We start from the raw sequence: 23094 nt of genomic DNA on the forward strand, positions 1-23094 counted from the left end.
TACTTTTTCAGAGCAGCATAAAAACTGCTGGAGAACCTGGTCCTAATACTCATCTTCATTTTTAACTTTTGCACTATTGTTGTATTCTACTTCATTAAAAGGGAAATAACTCTAAATAACTAACAATGTAATTATGTTCTGTACTGATCTGTGCTCTACCAGAGTTGACCGCAGGGGCCTGATGAGACATTTCTGCCTGGTCCACATGCACTTTTGACCATCGCACCTCCTAATGTACTACTGCAGTATTTGCCTTGCACCTGCCACGACATTTCTGCAGGAGAATGGGCTTGTTTTGATATGACTGACCCATGGAAGTGCCCCAAAACTGTCAACTAGCCAACAGTACTTAAAAGGTTGGACCATTTGAGATACACAATCATGTGAATGTGAAATCTGTACATTTACACAAAAATTGGTTCATATCTTTTTTCAGTTAGTGAAGTACTTTGTTATTGATTTAAGACATTACAGAGGATTGTTCTTATTAATATGTTTTATAAAGCTTCCTATTAAAATATACCTTCTTTACAGAGAATGTATCTTTAGAAAGAATAACTCCACTGCATACCTGAAAGACAGCAAATCCAATTCCCTCCACTGAAACTGTTACTGTCATTGGCTGCACAGGGGCAATCTAAAAGAAAAACAGATGAGTTAAACAGTAATTTCAAAATACTTTCAGGCAGCAGACTTTACTCACTTTCTACAGTACCTCCTTGGTCTGAAGTAGAAAACGGTTTTGAGTATCAATTGAAAATGTTTCTGGAATTTTCAAAGTAGGTGCTGTTACAGTAACATCAATTTCGGTCTTGCTGGCAGTAGTAAGAGATGCAAATAGACTCAAGGCTTGCAGAGCCACTACAGTGTCCTGTTGAGAGAAATAAGTGCTTCTGTATTAAATGCAACTCTGCACACCAGATGACAGGCAATCCTTGCTAGGGTTTGTCTAAACACTCATGCTGAATTTGTTTAAATAAGCTAGGTTTGAACAAATGTGATCAAGTCAGTGCAATTGCTCAGCTTAGACACTTAATCTGGTCTAAGAATATCCATGCAACGAAACATATTAGATCAATTTAATCAGATCAGGTTATCACCAGTGTGTTTTAGTGAACTATGTGTGTATAAAGCCATGCCTTTGACAGCTCATAGTCCCTGTATTGTCCCATCTATTGATTGTGTTGGGGTTTTCATGTAGCAGCACCCACATATCCATTGGGATTTCACTAGCATGAAGGATTTCAGAGCAGAAGAGGAACAGTACAGTACAGCAATTAAGATAGATACTGAAACATGTAATGGCAAATGAGATGGGAGCCAGCTAAGGAAGTCATCCACTTGTGTGAGATGTGGAAGACCTGACAGGCAACGGTCTAGATGCAACAGTCTGAATCACATACCACCCACACAAAGAGGAGAAAGCCAGTGAAGAAAGTAATGATTCTGCTACTTTCTACATTTACACAGTGACTAAGCATAAGTAAGCACTATGTATCCAGCATTTCATAGTAATTTTTGAGGGTACCTTGATCACTGGAGCAAAAGTCAAAGGTCTGAAAAAACAGTAATGTTTATAAAAATGTCTGAAATCATTTCTTATCAGTCCTATGGCAAAAATTTCGAAGGGGATTCCGCCCAGTTTTGATGCTTTACACTTGATCCAAAGATTTTGTACAATCATACCACTGCAGAATATGTTTATAAACACAGTATCATACCTATTCACAAATTCTCTTTTGTTTATCTTTGTGTACAACTGCAGGCTTAGATCTCCAGTGTTTGAACATTAGAGGCAGTTTTTGAACATTTGGTCCAGCACAGTTCAATGGATGAGAATTTTAACATCTAGTATTTTCTGAAAAAAATGCAGTAATTCTACGTCTGTAATGCTTCCCGGGAATTTTTGTTGTTTGTGTATTTCATTTTCCACTTATTCTTAACCCATGATAGTGAAGGAATGAGCCTTGCAGGCTTGGCATATAGGGGTGATTTACTCATTCTTAGGTCATTTCTAGTAACAAGATTCTAAGGTGACAGTAAATGTTCATTAACTGTGACGTGGTGACTATGCCATACCTTAGTGTAGCAGCATGTGCTGCCTATTCACTCTAAATGAGTAGAAACCAATCTCTGAATGATTATAAACCACTCTTTCTTGTGCCATGTCCTGTTCCAAGATGACCTGCTTCATTGATTTCTTAAAATCCACAAACAGCAGATGATCAGCAACAATGCCAAAGTTCCTGGAACACTGAACCACTATGGCTGGGATCATCCCAACTCCAATGCTTAACATGATATGACAGAATAGATGCAGCAAATGGACCACAGGAAGATGTAATAATTTGGAGAAACTGACAGACTTTTCAGTAGGAGGCCAATTATCGGCTCTTACAAGCATGTCTTTCTCTCATACATACTTTCTCTCAGATGCTGACTCCTTTACAGAAGTCAATGACAAAACAAACGACTCTGCCTTACTCAGGCAGTTCATTTGTCAGTTCCTGCTGAAGATCTGTGGCTTGGAAGCCCAAACTTTCAAAACTTCTTTCATACTGGAGTGAAAGAAACTACAGTGATCTATCAGATCTATAGATCTGATCTATCTTATAAAGAGCTATAAGATCTTGTCAGAGAATCCAATTTTAATCATCTGCAAATAGAAATATGCCTGCACTTACCTAAGCTGTGGAGTCCAAGGAATACCTTGAAGTGCCTTTTCCAAATCCTTATAATCACACTTCTCATAGATTTATCTCCCTAAATCCAGTCAGAGTTCAAAATGTCTAGAAATCCTATTATCCTATAAATCCTAGAAATCCTATTTGCCCTTGCTGAAGGTGACTTTGGGGCTTTTCCCCATCTTAGGCTCATATGACTCTGCCAGGAATACAGGCAAAAAACAAGAAGGCCATGAACCACCTACAGAGAAGATAAATGTGCCTTTTGGCATGCTCTGCAACAGAAGGCGCACCCAAGGTTTTTCCACCAGGAAACATTAATTGCTGAAGCACAAGGAACACAACTGGCCATGACAGTGCTACATCAAATATGCAACCCGAAAAGTTAGGGAATATGGTCTCAAGCCACACCTATAAGCCCCTCTATAAGCAGCTCTTCCCTACTATTTAAATCTGCATTCATATATATGTTATTTTTCTGTATGCGTGTATACCTGTATATATGAAATATGTATATTTTATGCATAAACATGAAAAGCATTATAAAGCAAAATACTCTGACTGCAAATTCATGGTAAGCTATACTAGATATACAAATTACAATGAGTTACGGTACCCTAGCTTAGAAAATATCACACATACCACTGATTACTTTTCTCTTTACTGTTTAACAACATATAAAGTTTCTAATATAATGAACTCCTGCAAGAAAACACTCCAAATATTTTCTTAAAGCAATCTTAGAAGGTAACAAAAAGTATGTGGTCATTTCCACAAATTTAAAAAAAAGGCATCCACAGAGACATTTGGAGTAATATTTAAATCAAAATAGTTTAGGCTATAGATGAATAAAAGGATTACATTCATTTATTAACTTCACCCTTGGGGTAAATGGTGCACTGGTAGATTTTCAGACTTTCAAGTAAGAATATTTTCTGGAGAATAAAGAGAAAGTCTTTTTCAACCCATTTAGTGCTTCAATCAGGCCTTTCAAATAATAAGCAAGAATTAACACATTAGGAAAATACTGGAATCTCACGGAAACTATGCTGGTTCCTAAATTGCACTTTATTTCATACAACTAATCTCTCTTAGATTAATGTCAACATTTGAAAATAATGAAGAATAGCCTGCATAGCTTGGTACCAAGCAGTATGATGAGATGTGACATTTTACTGTGACCAGCATTTGTGGTTAATTTAAAAGCTAGCTTAAACTAATGCAATCCAAAGCACTATATAAATTTTTTGGATGCCAGCACAGCTTACATGATGTGGTTTCAATAATATGGAAACCTCCCGAAGATAATGAAGATCTTCCAAATTTCATGGCCCATCAAAAGTTTACATAATAACGAGGACATAGCACATATTTAGTTAAGATCAACTGCCAACAGAGACACTAGGGTAGGCTGTTCCTCTAAAACCTACTCCACTTTCTTATCTCAGCTAATAGCATTTTAGGAGTTCAGGGACTCACATATGGAAAGAATAGAAAGAAGTTCCTCTCCTTGAAAGGAAAGTAAGCACAGATATTTATCGCACTTGCTTGGAAAATCTGATTAACTGTTTTTCCACAGGGATCTCTTCTTCTTACTTTTAGATCTTCTTTTCTTTATAATATTTTAAATAACCAAGGTAACTCTAGTTCTTTCTTTCTTATATACTTGTCAACTTACTAAAATTTTAGTCCACATTTAAGATGCCAATCCTGCAAGAATGCAAGCACGTGCTTAACCAAAGCTGTTATAGAAAAACAAAACTCAATACTTCTTATTTAAAAACAAATGCTCTTTCTCTTTTCTTTTTTTTTTAATAAGATCTAGTGCTCATTTGGAAAGTATAACAAAGCCTCTTCAGACATAACATTACCTGAGTAGATGAAAATCCTCCAAGGTGATTTCTTTGTTGACTTAACCATTTCATAATAGGGATCCCCTCTGCTAATCTGTGTTGATGAAAGTGCGAGAGCAGAGCATATGCTGCAAGTTCAATATCAATGGACCGTGGCTGCCATGAATCAGAAATTTCAGAAGCAGGTGTAACCCAGAAACGAAATTCTCCTGAAAAAGGAACCAATAATAACATCAGATCCACAGACTGAAGCCTTTGGACTTCCAGGAAAAACTCAAGCGAAACCTCTTAATTTATGCTTAACTATGGGATCTAGCAAGTTTCTTTAAAGTTAATATTTAGGCACCCCGCCAGTAAAGGACTAACTTAAACCCTTCCTCAGAAGTGGCTGAATCTAGATAAAGAGAAAGCTGGAATCCAAATAGTGACTCCCTTTGATTTCAATGAACCTTGTATTGACCCTTTTGTTGTCAACCTGAAGTGCTCATATAAATGAGTTCTTGTGAAAAAGCTAACTCATTGCTAGGGTACTCCTTTCTCTCCAGAACTAAAGAAGGAACTCCAGTCAACAAGACTGCATCCTAGGCTCATTCTTTAGTGAGGTATGAATCCTACCCTTCCCAAAAGTGACTGCCCAAAAAGCCCAACTCACTAAACACAGAGGGACATTGGAAAAGCTTGGTTTCTAGGCTAGAAAATAAATTGCTTCAGATTTTTCAAGAGGATGGTTATATAGTAACCAAAAATTTGAACTTCTTATATTCCATGTCATCTGTTTTTTCTTCCTAAATCAGGGAGCAAAACTTAGTTGTGCTGAACTCAAAAGAGGTTAAACATCACAGTATGGGTCACTAAAGAAAATTTAACAGACCTTTGTATTAGCTTACATAAAGTCCAGTCCTTCATTTCTCTATTCTGATACTGATTTCCACTCATCACCCCCACCACTTTCCTGACCTATCAGAACCCTTTGGAACAGTTGACCTCATCTGACTCTGTTTAACTGGTCTGATCTTACAAGCACACATAATAATAGGGGAAAACAGAGAAGCAATGTTTTCCAGTACCATCATGGTACTCATATCAGGAACACTGTAAGATTGAAAACCCTGGCTTTTGCTGTGAATTGTCATTCATTTATGGACACTTTTTGTTAAGGTTTTCTTAGAAGTTCCTAGCCTATTCGATGTACCATGCTCAAAACACATTTGAATTCAGAAGTAAGATTCTCTTTGTCTCTACTTCTATATATAGGTATGATATATGATATCTATTTTTAAAATTGAAGAAAATCCATCTATACAGCTGTATAAGATTGTTGTGCAATACCTTGGTGTTCTGCTCTCTGGTTTAATATATTCAGGGCTTCCTTCGCTTTTGTACTTTTTGCCCAGGACAATGCATATGTCACAAGTGCCAAAGTATAATTATCCAGAATGCCTTCTTCTAATTTATCTTCTAAAAAGTTTGTAGCACGCTTGATCACATCACTATGCTGGAAATGAAAATCATATTGAAGAACATACAGTGAATAAAATATATATTGTAATATTATAATTTAAAGAAAACAGAACAGAAATATTACTGTCTTCTAGCAACAACCAAGAAATACTGAAAATCTCTTTCAGAGTCACAGACAGGACCTCAAAGGCAAACATTTTGATATGGCACTGTCTCATAAGAATGGGAGTAATCTGACTGAAATCGATTGGAATGACTTGGCATTTCTAAGGATAGTTCCCCCCATAAATTGCTTTCCAAATTCTTGGACTGAAGCTATGACAATACTTTTGCTAAAAACAACTGCTTTTAGCTTTTGCAAAAGTACATAGAAGTGGAGGGCCTCCAAGCACAACTCTTCTTTGTTGTCTCAAGTAGATAGGCCAAAGCATAGGGAAGTTTAACCAAATCAGGTTAAATTTTGGCTCTATTCAGAAGTTCCTCTATTTCCTTAAACTATAAAGTGTTTGCCAGGTAGTATGATAACTTATGAAGTATTCCAGTAACTATAAATGCTACTCATGAATTCCAATACCTGTTTATCCGGGAACCCTAGGAGGGATGACATGATGTAAGCTGTCAGAGTGACTGGATTATTGTTGCCTCCTCGAAGGTCACTCTGTATCACTTTGCCAGGCTCCTGAAATTCTCCATTTAATTTCTGATGCTGGACAATCCAATTAGCTGTATCCACGAGTACATTTGGGTCAATATCTATGAATGGACGAGCTTGAAGGAAACATCTTAATACAAAAGCTGTTAACCTTGGGGAAAAGGTTAATTGAATACAAAAAATTAACAACATATTGCAGCTTCCTCTGTTTAACATGATTTAAGACTGTAGTGATGCCGTAAGTGTTCTACACACATCTTCCAAGCACAGAGGAAAATACATGCCTCACCCAGAAAAGAAAGTAGACTAATCCTAATCTGCAAAAAAATGAAGTTATTTCCTTGTTCCTAAAGATCATCCCTTTTCAGCTGTAATATTTCAAAAATAAGTACAGACTGTAGGCTCCAAGTCTGCCTGTAAATGTTTATCTTTATTCAAATGTTGTTCTCATGCCTTCTGCTGCAAGACTAAAGCGGCATAATCATAATTTACAAAGTAATACAGTTATGAGTTTGATGTTAACTAGCACCATTCTCCCTATAATCACATCACCAAAACAACCCTTGTTGCTTTATTCATTGACAATCTCAAGTTCTGCTTTGACTCCCTTCTTTGCCAAATGCATATTAATGTAACCTGTCACTGCACTATTTAAGTACCAGGGTTGATAGTACAGATAAATTATCTTCGTTTCTCCAGTCTATTAATACTGAGTCCAAGGCAAATCCCACTGAAGTCAATGAAAGATGCTCACTGAAGTAGTGACTGGATCAGTGACAGTAATTGGAATGGTTCTATTTAAAGCCAGTAATGTATATTGAAATATGTAAATACATTTAAACTCCTGGGCACTGTTTTAATCCACATAGGTAGCACCAGAGAATAAACTGATGTGTGTTTCAACCACTCATCAGCTGTGGATTACCAAGAGACTGCAATGGTGATTTAAATACTCAATCGCAATTCTGCTTTGTGCAGTTAACAGCAAGTTTTCACCCTTTTCATTGTAGCAAGCAGCCAAATCCCAACTAGTCTTAACTCATTTTTTTTCCAAGAGAGTTCTAGGTACTCTCTGTACTGGTGAGCTATCCTCTCCAACGGGACAATATCTCAAAGCATTTCACTCAACGATTCCCATGGCTAAAATAACTCATTATTCATCCTTTGCAAAATTAAAAAGCCTCATCCTAATAATGGATTTGACAGCATGTTATCCAGCAGAATGACCTTAGTTGGCCTAAAGACCTAATGAAAACCAGTCGGAAGGCTAATATGGCTGGAAATTTTTACCAGCTTCACAAAGATTTTAGTGGCAGGGAAAATACCTAAAATGCTCAAATTCCAAAGTAAATCTGGCCGAACTACTTACCATGTGCTCCCAGAGGAATCTTCATTTCCAAAGGCACTAAAAGAGCCATCATCCCTCTGGAAAAGAAGCTCTCTTTGGTAGCCTAAAGTGAAAAAGCAGAGACAGGTATTGAACACATTCCTCTTACATGGGTTCCAGTTCAAACTTTCTGATGACATGAAGCAAGGCACTTTCTAATTCTGAGAACAGCAGAACTTAAGCTCAAATTTCATAAAATATCTTCCAAATGTGTAGGAACACACAAAACCATGCAAAAGACTACAAAAAAGTGAGTAGTGGTAACATGAAGGATCTATCTACAAAAATCCAGATATGACAGTGTAGCATACAGACACACATGCCCACATAGCTCAGTGGCTTCAGTAGCACAGCAGTGAGTGCAAACCAGAGTAACAGCCTATAGTTCAGTACTTTGCTGCTTTCAAGACCTGAAGTTGCACGCTTGCAGAAATGTTCTATCTTGCCAACAGAAGGAGAGAGAAGCAAAAAATGAAATATTTTCCAACTGAAAAGGCAAGGCTGCAGCAAACCTACAATTGCTGCTGAAAAATAGCCCCTTTCAGCAACCTGCCAAATCAAAGGACTAGCCATCAGAGAAACCATGCTGGGAGAAGCTGTTCTGAAAGGAGTTACCAGAAAGTCCTCAAAAGAGCCTCCTGAAAGGGACCTGGTTAAAAGGCATCCAAAGATTTTTCAGTATCTAGAACAGCTGTAGTGTTTTACTGAGTGCTGAACATCTATAATAAAAGGACTACAAGGGCTTACTAGCTGCTCATGACCACTAATAGCATCCTTACTCCTTTACTTCAGTGAAGAACTGATATTCAGTAACGTTAAAAATGAAGAGATACCTAAGATACGCTTCTCACTGTAGTCTTTGATGTCTAAAACCTTCCTTCCCCTACATTTTGCTTGATTTTGCTTGCCAGTTGTGCACCCAGAATAATAACAATATCTATTTCTAGCATTTAACGAGACATTTATTCTTTCCTTTTCCCCTTGTTTTTTTTTTTGGCTTTGCTATTTTGGTTATTATAATTAAGAAAGCATATTCACTAGTCTAACACCTGACACAGATACAGAGTACTGAACCAGTTAGGCAGAAGGAAAAGCCTTAGGCAAGGTTTTTTTAAAGATATTTACATCACTAAGTCATACAGAAATGAATGATAGCAATGTCAGAATATCTTTAGAAATAGGGCCCCTGAGGCCCATCTAATTCTTATAACAGTTCCCCTGCAATGTTTTCCTCGCATTCACTGATACGTGATTTATCATGTGTTTTCATACTACCCTCAGTATAGATACTTAGTGTGTGAATCACAGCCTTACTTACTGAGGAACAAATGACCTTACCATGTAAGATGAACTTTTGGTCATGGTCTCTCTATAATAGAAAGTTATGTAGGTATAAAGATGTGAATTTACTGCTACATTATACCAGTGCAGCTACCCATACGAACTCTTATCCCAGCAGTATCCAGTTTAATTTTTGTCTCTTTAGAAGGGTTTGAAATTACAACTTCCACATGCACATAGTTGTTTTTTAATGTATTAGCATAACTACAGTGGTTAATTACATCATTAAAACTGGTCAGTCTTTCCCATATGCAGAAGTCTCTAATCTCAGTTAATGAGCTTGAAAAGTGAAGCACTGTTAAGTGGGAGGAAAAAAGAAGAAATTAGGTAAGTGGCATTTCTCAACAAAGAAAGCAAAAGCCACTGTCAAAGTTTTAGCCTCAAAATAATGTTCTGTGATCAACACAAATATACGTAAATGTACAAATAGATTACTTCCTCTTCAAAAGTACCTGACTGCAAAAAGCCTGAAAGCTGAGGTCTTCTGCTTCTTAAGGAACAGGCAATATACAGAAATAAGGATTATTATCACCACCCCATTGGTAATGCAGAAGCACTGAACTAAGCCCAACAGCCTACTAAACAAATATTGCTGAGCAGCCATTACACAGAGATAAATATATCTTAGAATTTACTAAGTTTGGGAAAGATCTGAAGATGAGTGGAACCAGAGGGAAAACTGAATGATCACTCAGTTATTTCCTACAGTCTGCTTTCTTTTTAATGCCAACTCTATTGCTGTCACACAAAAATCTTCAAACATGAGTGGATCTAACACAGGATAGTCTGCAGAAATCCTGAAAGAACAGACCTGAGGGGTGTGAACCACCATATTCATTCCAATGGACACTCAATCAAAAGTGAAAAATGATACTTCAAATGTCAACACATACAACTAGAAAGGCAAGGAAAAGAAGGATCCTATTATCAATATGTACACCAGCATTCCCAGAGGACTGGCTGAAACCCAAAAGATGTCTATATAGATGACGAGCTGAGCTGGGGTAAAAGAAAAGTGTATCAGGATGGAAAGGACTTCAGTAACATGTGAAAGACTAATGGGGCTCACATTTCAAATAGCTTGAAAATACTGTTCACCTCATTGCTTGCCTGGGTCTAGGCACCAAAGTTTTCACATCAACCAGGATTTTTTTATTTCTAAAGAAGCAGTTTCACGATGGTACTTAGTATCTTCCCAATTGCAGGAATCTTTTAAAAAGCAACTTTTGTTTAGTTTTGCCTTTGTTCTAGGTAAATAAAATCTGGTAAATGAAAAACAACCTCTGCCAGCTATATGTTTTCTTCTCATAAGCATTTAGTCTTAAAGTTCATTATATTTACTTCAGAACTGTATTAATTAAGATTATGGGGTCACTTTTTTCAAATGCATATTTTTAGTGGATTCTGATATCTGAAATAGTCTGTTTTAAATTAAACTTCACAACAATCCTCTTGAAAACTGAGCTTGTAAGAGTTATAACCCAAACTAAATATGAATCTCAACTTTAAAATTACATTTAAAAAAAATAGGTGTAACAACTGAAATCATTGGAAGAATAAAGCAAATATCCTCAATGTTTTTTAGATGGTGGTTCTTTTCCATCTTATGGTTACAAATACTTTGTTATATTTACTGTTTTGGCTATTACAGTGTTAAAAACATGTGTCTAAATTCAAAATCCCAGGAATAAGTTAAATAACACAATGCTTTATATTTAAGTGACATTTAACCCTACAATTCTGATTCACTTTAAAATAACTGTAATAAATTTCTTATTAGAAAACTTCTGGTAGCACTACTCAGTTTTCAAAGAAGGGCAGATTGCTTACAAACTTTAGAGTAGCTGTTCACATAATAAATGTCTCCTTTTTTCCCCCTCTTACTTTTCAAATAAAATGTGTAGTAGGAATGGTTTAAAAAAATTCATTTAACTGCTTTTGACAGAAAATTGGGTGCTTGACGAAAGGGAAATTTATTTTAAGTAGTGTCTTTTCCAAGAAAAATGTTGACATCTTTTCAAAAAAAAATCATATGTCAAAAAAATCAAAGTCTTACAGAGAGTAAACAAAATTTGAAAATGACATCACGGTCCCTTAGTAGGGGTGTGGCTTAGATGAGGATGGTCTCATTCCTGTCTAAGAATCAGACTCAGCATGCAGACTACCATGTGGCAACTGTGGTACATTGCAGTCAGATACCATCTGACCCAAAGGCACAAGGAAGGATAGTGCAGGACATAGATTCTGCATGCTTTGTGATGCCCTGGAATATTTCTAGGTTAAAAATACAACAATTTCCACTCAAAATTTTCCATTTTTCAATTTCCAGCACAGAGTTCACTTCTGACCAAGTCTAAACCTTGGGTGGGCAAACACCAGTCACAAGAGCAAAGACACTTCCGTACGTTCTACAAGGATATGGCAGGATGGTGTCATTGAAGACAGATATAAACACGGAATTAATATGGTTCACTCTGTCCACTGACTAACTTTTAACCTCTGTGCCTCATGTAGCGGTCAGAAATGTTCGTTCATGCAGCTTAATCAAAGAAGAGGGAACAATCTCCAAGGAATATCATAAGAATTACCTTCTAAAATGCAGTTTTCCTCTGAAAAGTAACCATATAAAAATTATTTGTTTTTACTGAACAAACTTGCCTTTAGAAACAAAATCATTTGCTCTTTAATTCTGTCAGCCCAGATGAAAGAGCTACAGGAAAACGGGCTTTTCTTCCAATTCTCAGGACAAGAACAAAACAGTATTTCAAATACCAAATGCAAAGTCACAAATATCTTTTACTAACATGAGTTCTTAAAAATCTAACATCTTTCTTTTAAGCATACAGACCTTTTCTCATAAATGATACAGCTTTCGATTTAATATCTTCTCTCAGCTGCCTGGTTTTAGTCAGGTATTGCAAAACATAAATATTAGGAGCAAAATTGATCATATTCTGTTCACCACAGCCATAAGGCATCTTAATCAATGATTCCAAACCATTGATAGAAGGCCCAAGTATATCACCTGAAAGATAAAATTAAAGCTTAGTGCAAATAAATGCATGCCTAATACATCAAAGGTGATGTCATCTAAACTGGGAGAAAATACACTGGGAATGCTTGTACTAAACGCCACTAATTATGCAGAAAACTGCATTAAGCATGCAAACTTAATCTTATCAGCTATTTGCCCACTGACCTGTCTCCCCACAGACTTTCTCTGACCTTTACAACTACAGGATAATTTCAAACAGCCAGCATTTTAAAAAGCCAAAAAATATTCTCTCCAGGAAAATATTTCAGTAATTGTACGTATCAAAAGCTTCCTGCATTTCTTGTCTCACCCATATTTATTAAAGTCTGGGAGTCACAAAGCAACAATCAGTCCTAAGACAGGTTTTAGGTTTTATTCTGCAAACAAGAAGAATTAAACCAGGACACTAGGAAACTTTGCAGGACTTTCCTTATTAAAATATAACACACTCTAACTCTGAAAAAGGATAGTCAATACCAGAATATTCAAGAGATCCTTGATTCTGAAACAAAGGAATAACACACATCCACAAAGTCTTCCTATGTTTAGTTCAATGCATGATGGTAATGATTTTGAATTAATGAGTGATTCACCCCATTAATATAACAAAAAAATCAAAATTAATGCAGTTCTCTAAGAAGTATAAACAAACAGCTATATGCAGCAAAATCTTGTAAAGGTCCTTCTGCATGGGCTCTGAGAGAAGCTCTGGCAAATCCTATTATGGTAGTTCAGGGTTTTACATACCAGCCTGCCTGCTCTGCTTGTCAGAAGTTACTACTTTCTATGAAATGATAGCAGAACGTGCAGAACACCCAGACCTTAACAGTCTAGTACAGGGTCTGATATACCAGTTTAAGCTGCTGAAGGAGGTGACTTTGAATCAACATCAGTTGTGAAATTCAACAGCTGAGCAATTTGAGGTGCAAGGGCATATGACCTGCCATCTTCACTCTGGAGGAGGAGCATCCCCTCTGGAACAAGGTGATAACAAACAGCAGGGCAGCAGGAGCAAATGACACTGGGACAGCTGGTGAGCTGGTAGCTGCTCCATCCTTTAAAACCCACTTATGACTGCGATGCAGAAGCTGCCAGCAGCTGAATTATGAACAGATGTTAAATTTGGGGAAAATGCAGTTATTTAAATAGAATAACAAGTATGCCACACACTGCCAGTGGAGACCAATCCTTCCACATCTGTGTGGAATAAAGATATCTTAGACTCTCAAAAGCAGCTGTAGTGGCATACTGTACCTTCACGCCATATCTCAGATGCTATCTGAGTTCAATAGAAGCCTAGCAGGCAGCAAACTTTATTAAAAAAAATAGACAATAATAGACAATGTAGCTTCCCAGCAAATAATAAAGATAGATAGAAACAGGATAAAACAATCCTTACCAACAACAGTGACCTGTACTCTCTCACTGCCACTTACTACATCAGAAGGAAAAGTGAAATCCAAAGTTTTTGACAATGTTTGTAGTTTATTTCCAGTCAAATCCAAAAGAAGTGTCTGAGAATAAGTCTGTTCCAATCCTTCAGCCTATCAAAATAAACAGAGAGGATTATTGTAATCTCCAACAGTTGCTTCTTTTAGGGCAGGGACTGTGAGCTTGCTGTGCTGAGGCATCTAAAGCACTGTTGAATGTTTTGTGCTAGCTGCTAACATAGAAGAAACTGAGTTATTGGCCCATCTGAACTGACAGATACATGTTTTACGACAAAGATCTATGTCCACTATTTGCTTCTCAAGACAATGTGTTAGTTATAAAAATACATCCACAAAGTCAATGAGAGCGTCTCTGATTCCAGGATGTTCCATGTCAAGTGCATGCCATAGGGGTGCAGGAGGCTGAAGGTGCTGTCTTTCATGCCGTCTGCTATCCTACAGCTTGTCGCACAAGGAGGACTTAAGTCAGGTACATCACTGTAAAGGTTTAATTTCTTCTTGCATGCAAAATCCCTTTGGAAAAAAAAATTGTCCTTGAAGCAGAGCAAATAAATGGGTTTGTTCCCTCAGCCTAGACCTTACTCCAAGAGATTTTAACTATCTTCTGCACAATGACACAACAGAAAGGGTGATGAGTGGCTCCACCCAAAACCAGCTCCCAATCTTGCAGGATAGTGGTTTTGAGTCAGTGGTTTTGAGTTTCACAATAGGGCCATGATATAAAAGGCCAGCTTTCCAGTGGGCCCAGAAATGCCTCAAAATTCTCCTGGAACACAGACAGAAAAACACCTACTTTGCAGAATCCAACTGGACTGAGCTATGAAGATGAAAGCCAGTTGCTCAGGCTGGAAAAGGCCTAGGCTGCTGTGCCTTCACCTAATTAGGTGGAGAGTGAAATTTTATGAGACTGTTTCATAAGGGAGAGAAATCAACTCCTCAAGAGCATGATTCATTTTTCCTATCTTCCTGGAGAAATGGTCAAACAGGAACCTCATGAAGTTCACAAAGGGAAATGCCTGCCCCTGGGCAGGAATAACCGCATGTACCAATATGGGAATAGGGGGGGACAACGAGCTGGAGAGCAGCTTTGCAGAGAAGGACCTGGGGGTCCTTCCTGGGAGACAACAAGTTGACCACGAGCCAGCAATGTGCCCTTGTGGCAAAGAAGGCCAACAGCATCCTGGGCTGCATTAGGCAGAGCATTCCCACCAGGCCAAGGGAGGAGACCCTTCCCTTCTGCTCAACACTGGTGGAATCACATCGGGAGTGCTGTGTCCAATGCCGGGCTCCCCAGTGAAAAAGGGACGTGGACATACTGGAGGGAGACCAGAGAAAGGCCACAAAGATGATGAAGGGACTGGAGCATCTCTCTCTCATGAGGAGAGGCTGAGAGCGCTGGGACTGTTTAGCCTGGAGAAGAGAAGTCTCAGAGGGGATCCTATCAGGCTGCATAGACACCTGATGGGAGCATGCAGAGAAGATGGAGGCAGACTCTTCTCCGTGGTATCCAGTGAAAGGACAAGAGGCAATGGGCACGAATTGAAACAAGGAAAATTCCATTTAAACCTAAGAAAAGACTTTTTTACTGTGAGGGTGTCTGAACACTGGAACAGGTTGCTCAGAGAGATTGTAGTGTCTCCATCCTTGGAGACAGTCAAAACCTGGCTGGGCACGGTCCTGGGCAGCCTACTTTAGGTGATCCTGCTTGAACAGGGTGTTAGACTGGATGATCTCCAGAGGTCCCTTCCAACCTCAACCATTCTGTGATTTTATGATCTTAAGCATCTATTTTAGGATAAACTGTGAAAGTGTCTATCGCTTTTCACTGAAAGGGAGCCTAACGTGGCTCAGACCTTTAGGTGGCAAAAGTTGGGAAAGTTTCATCCATAAGCTTCTGGTTTATCAGAAAGTTTGGGGGCTAAATTCCTACCACTAGCAAAATACAGAAATGTTCACATAAAATAGTCATTGAACTAAAGCCAGGTGTACAGCTAAACTGATTACACTTATCCAAAATACAATTATTTGGTCCACCCTACACAGATTAGTAAGCTAGCTGTAGCACCAGGGATTCATTGATATGACAGGTTTCACCTTGCTTTCAGGAGCATTTGACACATGATCAGTTCCAGAATGGATCTCTGTTTTCATTCTTGAAAGGGGATCTACACAATTTAAAAGGAGGAATTATTTTTAAAAGGTCATTTCTATTTGAATCCACCTGATCTGAAACCAACCTTACAGAACAAGAGGCAGACAAGTAAATATCCTATTGGTTTGACTTTTTGGTACACTTTTTTTTAAGGAGCAATTGATCTCTGCAATAAGGCAAGTTGTTGACTATTTACCTTTACTAAAACTTTCTGAATGATAGCATCAGAAGCAGCAGATGATATTGCTGTCACTTTGATGGGAATCTCTCCCAGCTCTTTTGGCTTGATTGGGAATTGAACAGTTTTCCCATCTTCACTTGGTACAAATACAGACTGCTGATTTGCTGTAGAATTTATGACATTCGATATTGGAGTAATTTCAAAAGCATCATTCACATCCAAGTTCACAGTAACCTGTAAAATACAGTAATGTTTGTAATACTGTTACAAGGTGTTAAAATTGAAGAACTGTTTTCATAAGCTGACGCTTTTTGTGTGTATAGAGAAATAGCTCACTGAAGAAAACATGAATGCTCTCAAGAGAAACCTGTGATCTGCACTGTCTGTGTAAACTCTGCTGTGTCTGAAAATATTCAAGTATAGAGAAATACAATGGGGACAAAGAGGGAAAAAGAAATGGGAGGGAAGTGGCAGATGGGAGGACTACAGAAAAGAATGATGTAGAGCTAACTGAAAAAAAAGAAAAAATAGTTGGAGGAGCAAAAAGTAGACCCAGAAATACAACAGAGTAAAGCAAAAGAAAATAAATATGTTTTGTTATGAACTGTTTTTTTTTTATCTCAAGAAGTGATGAAAAACCTCACTTCCATCTACTACAGTCTAAAGTTGTTGGAGGTCTCAACACTTGAGAGGAACTACCATTTACTGAATGGAAGAGTTCAAAAAAGTTGTGTATGCCAGATCAAATCTAAGCATTGATTCATCTAATGCAGGAATTGACTCAGATGGAGGTTAAGGTACCTTAACTTAGGTGTCTCCTAAACATCTCCTAAATGTCTAGATATGAGTTGAATGTCTAAACTTCCATTATGGTCAGTGGAGATACAGGGTCCAATTCAGGTCCCCACACATAGCTTCTAGTGTCATTTGAGCTGACTTGAGGTATCCAGGGCACCTTCACAGGGCTCACAGATGCACAGAACCAGTGAGAGACCAGTGCTTTCCAAGGTGGCAGGTAGAATGTTGGCAGAATATCCTAGGACATTTCAATCAGTGCCAGACACCTAAGTTCAGACACTCAGGTGTTTTAATTCTGAAGTGAATCTATCTCATAAGTGTCCTAATCCTAGGAAATCTAATTCAGAGGATTCCAGGATCTGGCATTCAATCAATCACTGCAATGATTTAAACTTCAGAAGCAGGTATTTCCAACCATTAAAATTAGTTGCTTATTCAACCAAGATTGATAAAGGAGCATGCACATGAACTGACTCCAGAATTGCTGGCAAACTTCATCCTATAACAGAATTGTAGTGAAAAATACTCATCAGAAAGGCTTAGTAATTCTTTACTTCAGCTTCTTCTTTCAAATAGTTAAAGATGTTCACTTCCAAAATGAACTGCTCTCCTCTGGTGACAGCATATGGGATGTTCAGGAAAATGAAGAAAGGTTGAAAAGCTTCTAGCTGCAAAACAAAATCAGTACACAACAGTGAACTCAAGCAATCAGACACTAGCTATGAAAATGACCATATAACATGTTTTCTGATTATACTGTCTCACCTTTAAACTTAGATGAGACAGTATGTTTACTTGGACTCTACAATTAATAAAATGTAATACTATAGGGCTGAAGCAGACACCAAAAAAGCTATTGATTACTAGCATCTTTGTAAGAACTCTGTTGCCCCATTCAGATGAGAGCTGCTGGACTCCTGAGAGCTATGACAGGAGGGCATTTCCTGATAGAGGCACCTAAATTTGGACTTAAGAGTCTATCAGCTGGCAGGTTTGAAAGCTGTGATCTGTCCTGCTGATCCATCTGAGATCCCAGGAAGGCAACTGTCAACTGTTTTGAATGCATAAATATTGGATAATTATGAATGTATCTGTCCATTGACCTATCACCATGTCAATAGAGAAACGCATGTTAGAATACAAAATAACTAACTTTCCTAAATTCTGTAATTCACTAACAACTACATATGCAGTAGTTTGATGTTATTTTGTAAGAATAACTTTGTTGTAAGTTCTTCATTATATTTCTAAAATACATCTTTTCTTAATTAAAAGAAAAACTGAAGAAATCCACCAGCAAGCAGTTACTTTTATCTGCAAACAGAGGCATCTGGATGAAGTCTTGGTTCTAAGAAATCAGTGGTAAGCTCTCATCAATCTGAATGGAATCAAAATTACACTGCTTATGAATATCTACAATAAGGATGGTTGAGGCATGATATCTTTTATTAGTGAAACGTCAACTAAAAATGGTTTTAATTTTGTTTTCATTAAAAAAAATTCTTCTGTGTTCTGAGTTTTAGATTCAAAAACCCTCAGATTTCTTTCTAGCTATCAAATATTCCAAATTTTTCTTTTTAAAACTCTAGTTCAACTTTGGGTTGAGTTTTCTCAAGCTTTCAGTTAGTCAAAAAAGTCTTTTCTCATTAAAGAAGTTTTGATGGAGTTTTTTGGTTAGTTCTTAGGCAACATTTTCTCTACGTACCTATTTTCTGCATTTCTTTGTTTTGCTTCTCTCTAAACTACTTGTGATACTAAAGTTTTATATTCAGGAATATCCTAGTATATTAGAATAAAATACAACAGGGTAAAAATAACTGACACTCCCTATAGTAGAAATCATATAAAAACAAGATACAAAGAAGTAAATGACAATAAACATGCAGATGTCACAGTTATTTCTCCATTAAGATTTTCATGCATTTCTTTTATTTGCTTTTCTGTATGGTACTGATTAGCATGTTTCAGCCATATGGAACTCTGAGCACAATCTAAACAGACCAGTGGGTGATGTACTGAACAGTGCATGTGGGTGATTATAGTTAAGGAATAATTTCAACATCTGTTCTACTTGCAGCCTACTCAAATTTGAGTATGAGGGGCCAAGTATATATTTTCATACAGTTTGAATCAGAAAACTATTCCTCTTTTTGTCCTATCTCTGCCAAACTATGAGAAAGAAACAAAAATCATGATTCCAGTCTCAAAGGAGCCTTACCACAAAAAACAGATCAGGTTCCAAATTTTGTGGTGGAGTCATGATCATGATTTTCAAAGCACATGTTCTGTGTCTGGTGTAGCAGCCAACTATGAAATTTGGGTCTAAATCTGGGGTTGGATTCCAAAAGTTGCTCCTCCCCAAGAATCTGAGGGCATGAGAACTTCAACAGGTAAAGGACTGTCTCTAAGCTATGTTTTGATTAGTCCTGGCATCAAGTTGGTAATCTGTGACCCAGTACCGTACAGTTTCACCCCATCTAACTTTAGCCACTTAAGCGGAGTTGTCTCAGTTAGGAATGTAGTTTCTGTAGAATCTTTACATAATGAATGAAAGGAGATAGCTACCTTCACAGGATTATTCAACATATCTAAAATACAAATTAAATGAGCCTTGAGAAAGTGCTTCCTATTTTAAACAGGTTGAATAACTCTCTGAAGGTAGCTTTCCCCAGGAACAAAGAGACAGTTTACAAATTGCTATATTCTCTTTGCATTCTTTGAAGCATAAAGAAGCTACAGGAGGCAGGCACTTGGCAGCTAGAGGCACCTCATCCCACTGCTGGATCTCAGTGTCCACTCTGCTACTCAGACTGTTATTCAAAAAGTGAATATGTTTAGTCTAAGATTGTTTTTGATAAACAAATGAACACAAGGCCAGAATTCAGTCTTTAAGCAATTCTCCCATCCTCCCTCCTAGGGTAAGTTTCAGAATAGCAACACAGTGGCACGATCTTTCCAGCAGACAACATGCTTCTATCCCAGCCACCTCTTCCCAGCTAGTCTGTGCACGCTCCCTGCATGCACTATCCAACTCATGGAAAATCTTCTTGGCAGAAACAAACGAGGGAAATACACTGTCCTCAGACAGTCATTCCCCCTTTCCACATAAGAAGACTCTGATGTGGCCACATCCTGAAAGTACAACCACTGTAACTAAACTAGGCACTCAAATATCTGTGTAACGTCCGAGTTATTTATAAGTCCATGAAGGGGAAGCACATACAGTATCACAGATGACTTCAGTGCTGTGTTTTCTTCACGGTTTGAATGAAATTGGCCTCTCAATCACTTTATTAGTATAAGGAGGCAGTCACTGTTAGAACTAAAATACAGCTTCAAGTATTAGTCAACAGTGTTACCAGAAGTTTAAAGTAACTGTCTACTCCTATGTTACCTCAGCTGGAGCAGTTGTCATTCCAAGCCCACTGATTTCAGAAATCACAAAAGCACTGGCTACCCAGGATGTGATGGTATCAGGTACAGTAACTTCCATTGCAGTATCCATGTCAGATCTGATGGCAGAAGGACACAACAGACTTTCAAAAGCATTCATTTACAGACATCAGTAAGTGAACAAAAATGTTTAAAATACATCAAAAAATAAAGTACAAACTTTTGGCAAGAAAAGTTGCTGATTATCTGTTTTTCTTTTCCTGATGACTTAAAAATAATGGTGATGGGATCAAAATGATTAAAATAAAGTTAAATTAGTTTAAATTAAATAAATTGAAAGTAATTACATTTAACTACTTTGCATTACATTTAATAAACTTTTACAGATCCTGTAAAACAATCCCAGATGACGGTTGTTTCCCTAACTCCTCAGCCATGGATGAATACAACATTTTGCTTCACAACACAGGTCCGATTTCACCATCCAGTTGACAGTTTGAACTGCTCCCTGAATTAGGCACGGACAAGAATAGATCTCACTTTCCAGACTAATCACAATCTTCTCATGTACTCTAGAGAAAGAAGACTGAGTCTCCCTATGAGATTGTTCCCTATTTGTAAAAGGAAAATGGTTTCTTTTGTCTCCAGCATTTTTATCTAGTGTCTACTGAAACTGCAAGGCCTTCAGTCAAGCACTGTCCCTTTTTGTGCAGTTTTAAAATGCCCAGTTTGGTGGGCCTCCAATCTCATTTGTGGCCTCTAGGTGGTAGTGTAATATAAATAATACTACATTTTCAAGCAGAGTTCTTCATCAGTGCAGCACAGTACTACTAAAATCTACAAAAAAATAAAGGCAAGTGTAAATCAGTTTCCATTTGCTTCTAATCTTATACCTAGTATTGGTGTCAATCCAAAGCCAAGTCTCTGGAAAATGTGTTCTCACATAAGGAGTGCTGAAATCAGGAGATCCTTCTCTAGTTACCACCACATCATCACCAAAATCATCCTCTATGGGTATCATTCCACCATCTACAAAATAAAAATTATTGTCCTTCCTACAAAAAAACTAGATTTAAAAAAATCAGAGTAATACAATGTTTGGAGCATAATCTATAGCTTTACAATACACGTGGTAACAGTACTCTGTGACAATATGAACTAAGAAGCTTCACAAGAACCTAAAGTTTCTACATAGCCTCTCTGGAGTACTCATGAAACTGCTACAGTATGGCTACTTACATCCAAATGACAAACCACTGCCCCATATATCAAATGGAACTGAACAGAAACTCATTCACCCTCAGACCCTTAATGGGTACTGACACTCAGGACAGCAGCAAAAAGGAAGTTTTTAAAATACTATGAGTTTTGCATGTTTTGAATCTTGAAAATGACAATGGTTTGCAAGGCTGAATGCAGCCTGTCTATACTACAGTTAGAACTGCTAGTAGGGAGCCTAACCCATAGAAAGCCTTCCCCACACAGTAAATTAGACTTGGCTATATTTATTTTTATTACTTACAAAGAAAATGTTCTTTATCCTCCTCAAGAATTGCATCAGTTGATACCCAAAGGCTGCATTTCTGGATAAAATTTATACAATACATCTCAATACAGGACATTCAGGACATCAACAGAGCTTATCTATTTTCTTTTTCTTTTCTTTCTTTTTAAGGAAATAAAGTCTCCATAATAAAGCAATTATAGACCTTAAGGAAGTAGTACACAGGAACCAACAAAACGGAGAATCTGAATCTGAGTATTTCCTTAATGTTAGAAAACTTTTAAAAGAGAATACGCTATCAAGAACAAAGCAATTCACATTTATAAAAATACAGACATATTTCTCTGCATTTGGAATATTTACATGATGATAAATTTCATAATTCAAAACCAATATAAACCATGAAAACAGTACATTGTCTACAGTCCCAAGCTTTAAAGGACAGCCTTGTCTTCTAGGACATGATTGTCACCAAGCAGTAAAAAACTCAACTTGTAATTAAAAAAAGAAAAAAAAATACCTGAAAGACACCAAAAGAACCTCTGACCAGGGGAAAGTACTGTGCTGTGTTGTATAAATGGAGTTCATGGAATACCTAAGACAAGAGAAAAAAAATCATTCAAAGAGTGAATGCATACTCACATTTTTCAGAACTTTTACTATTACAGATGCTAATTTTATAGAGCTGTACCTCAGGAAGCAGATCTATGAGCTCTGATGTAATAGAGAAAATAAAATCTGTGACAGGATGAATGGGATTAGGCTATAACGGTTTCATGATTAATGGAAGCATGACTAAGACTATAAAAGACTAAAATAGAAGCCTACAGTCCACTGATGTTCTATGGCACTTAAGCTAATATGTCGTCTGGGCACTTTAGGAATGATGTGTATTGTCAAATTTTTTTACTTGTTGGTGCATTAGAGCTCCTGCAAGCAAAGGGAATACAAAAAGATGAATTATTTTATTCTCATAAATATACAGTTCTTTGTATTATTTTATATTATTGACTTTAAAGAGCATAAAGCACAAATCATTAGGGAGTTTTCCTGACTTTTTTTCTTTCTTGAAAGAAGAAACTGCCAACAGAAAACTGAGCAGTCTGCTGAATAAATGAATGGAAAAACAATAAAGTATTAATTGGAATTAAAAATACTGGGCCTATTACCTTGAAAGCCTTACAGTCTTTTCCACTCATTCTG

The 23094-nt window shown here is 37.3% G+C and overlaps 1 protein-coding gene across 1 annotated transcript in view; it reads right to left on the reverse strand.

Moving 5' to 3' along the window:
- Positions 1–23094, reverse strand: part of CD109 (CD109 molecule) — an 88876-nt gene that overhangs the window by 15346 nt on the left and 50436 nt on the right. Inside the window, exons 16-29 of the mRNA XM_067294821.1 lie at positions 22412–22486; positions 21910–21970; positions 21281–21416; positions 20389–20506; positions 17549–17662; positions 16212–16430; positions 13812–13956; positions 12227–12403; positions 8020–8101; positions 6573–6801; positions 5867–6032; positions 4556–4746; positions 716–871; positions 572–637 (exon numbers count right to left, since the gene is read on the reverse strand). Coding sequence (XP_067150922.1) covers positions 572–637; positions 716–871; positions 4556–4746; positions 5867–6032; positions 6573–6801; positions 8020–8101; positions 12227–12403; positions 13812–13956; positions 16212–16430; positions 17549–17662; positions 20389–20506; positions 21281–21416; positions 21910–21970; positions 22412–22486 — 1935 coding nt within the window. The remainder of the gene's footprint in view (positions 1–571; positions 638–715; positions 872–4555; positions 4747–5866; positions 6033–6572; positions 6802–8019; positions 8102–12226; positions 12404–13811; positions 13957–16211; positions 16431–17548; positions 17663–20388; positions 20507–21280; positions 21417–21909; positions 21971–22411; positions 22487–23094) is intronic.

Source organism: Apteryx mantelli, chromosome 3 (assembly GCF_036417845.1).
Source record: "Apteryx mantelli isolate bAptMan1 chromosome 3, bAptMan1.hap1, whole genome shotgun sequence".
Taxonomy (NCBI): domain Eukaryota; kingdom Metazoa; phylum Chordata; class Aves; order Apterygiformes; family Apterygidae; genus Apteryx; species Apteryx mantelli.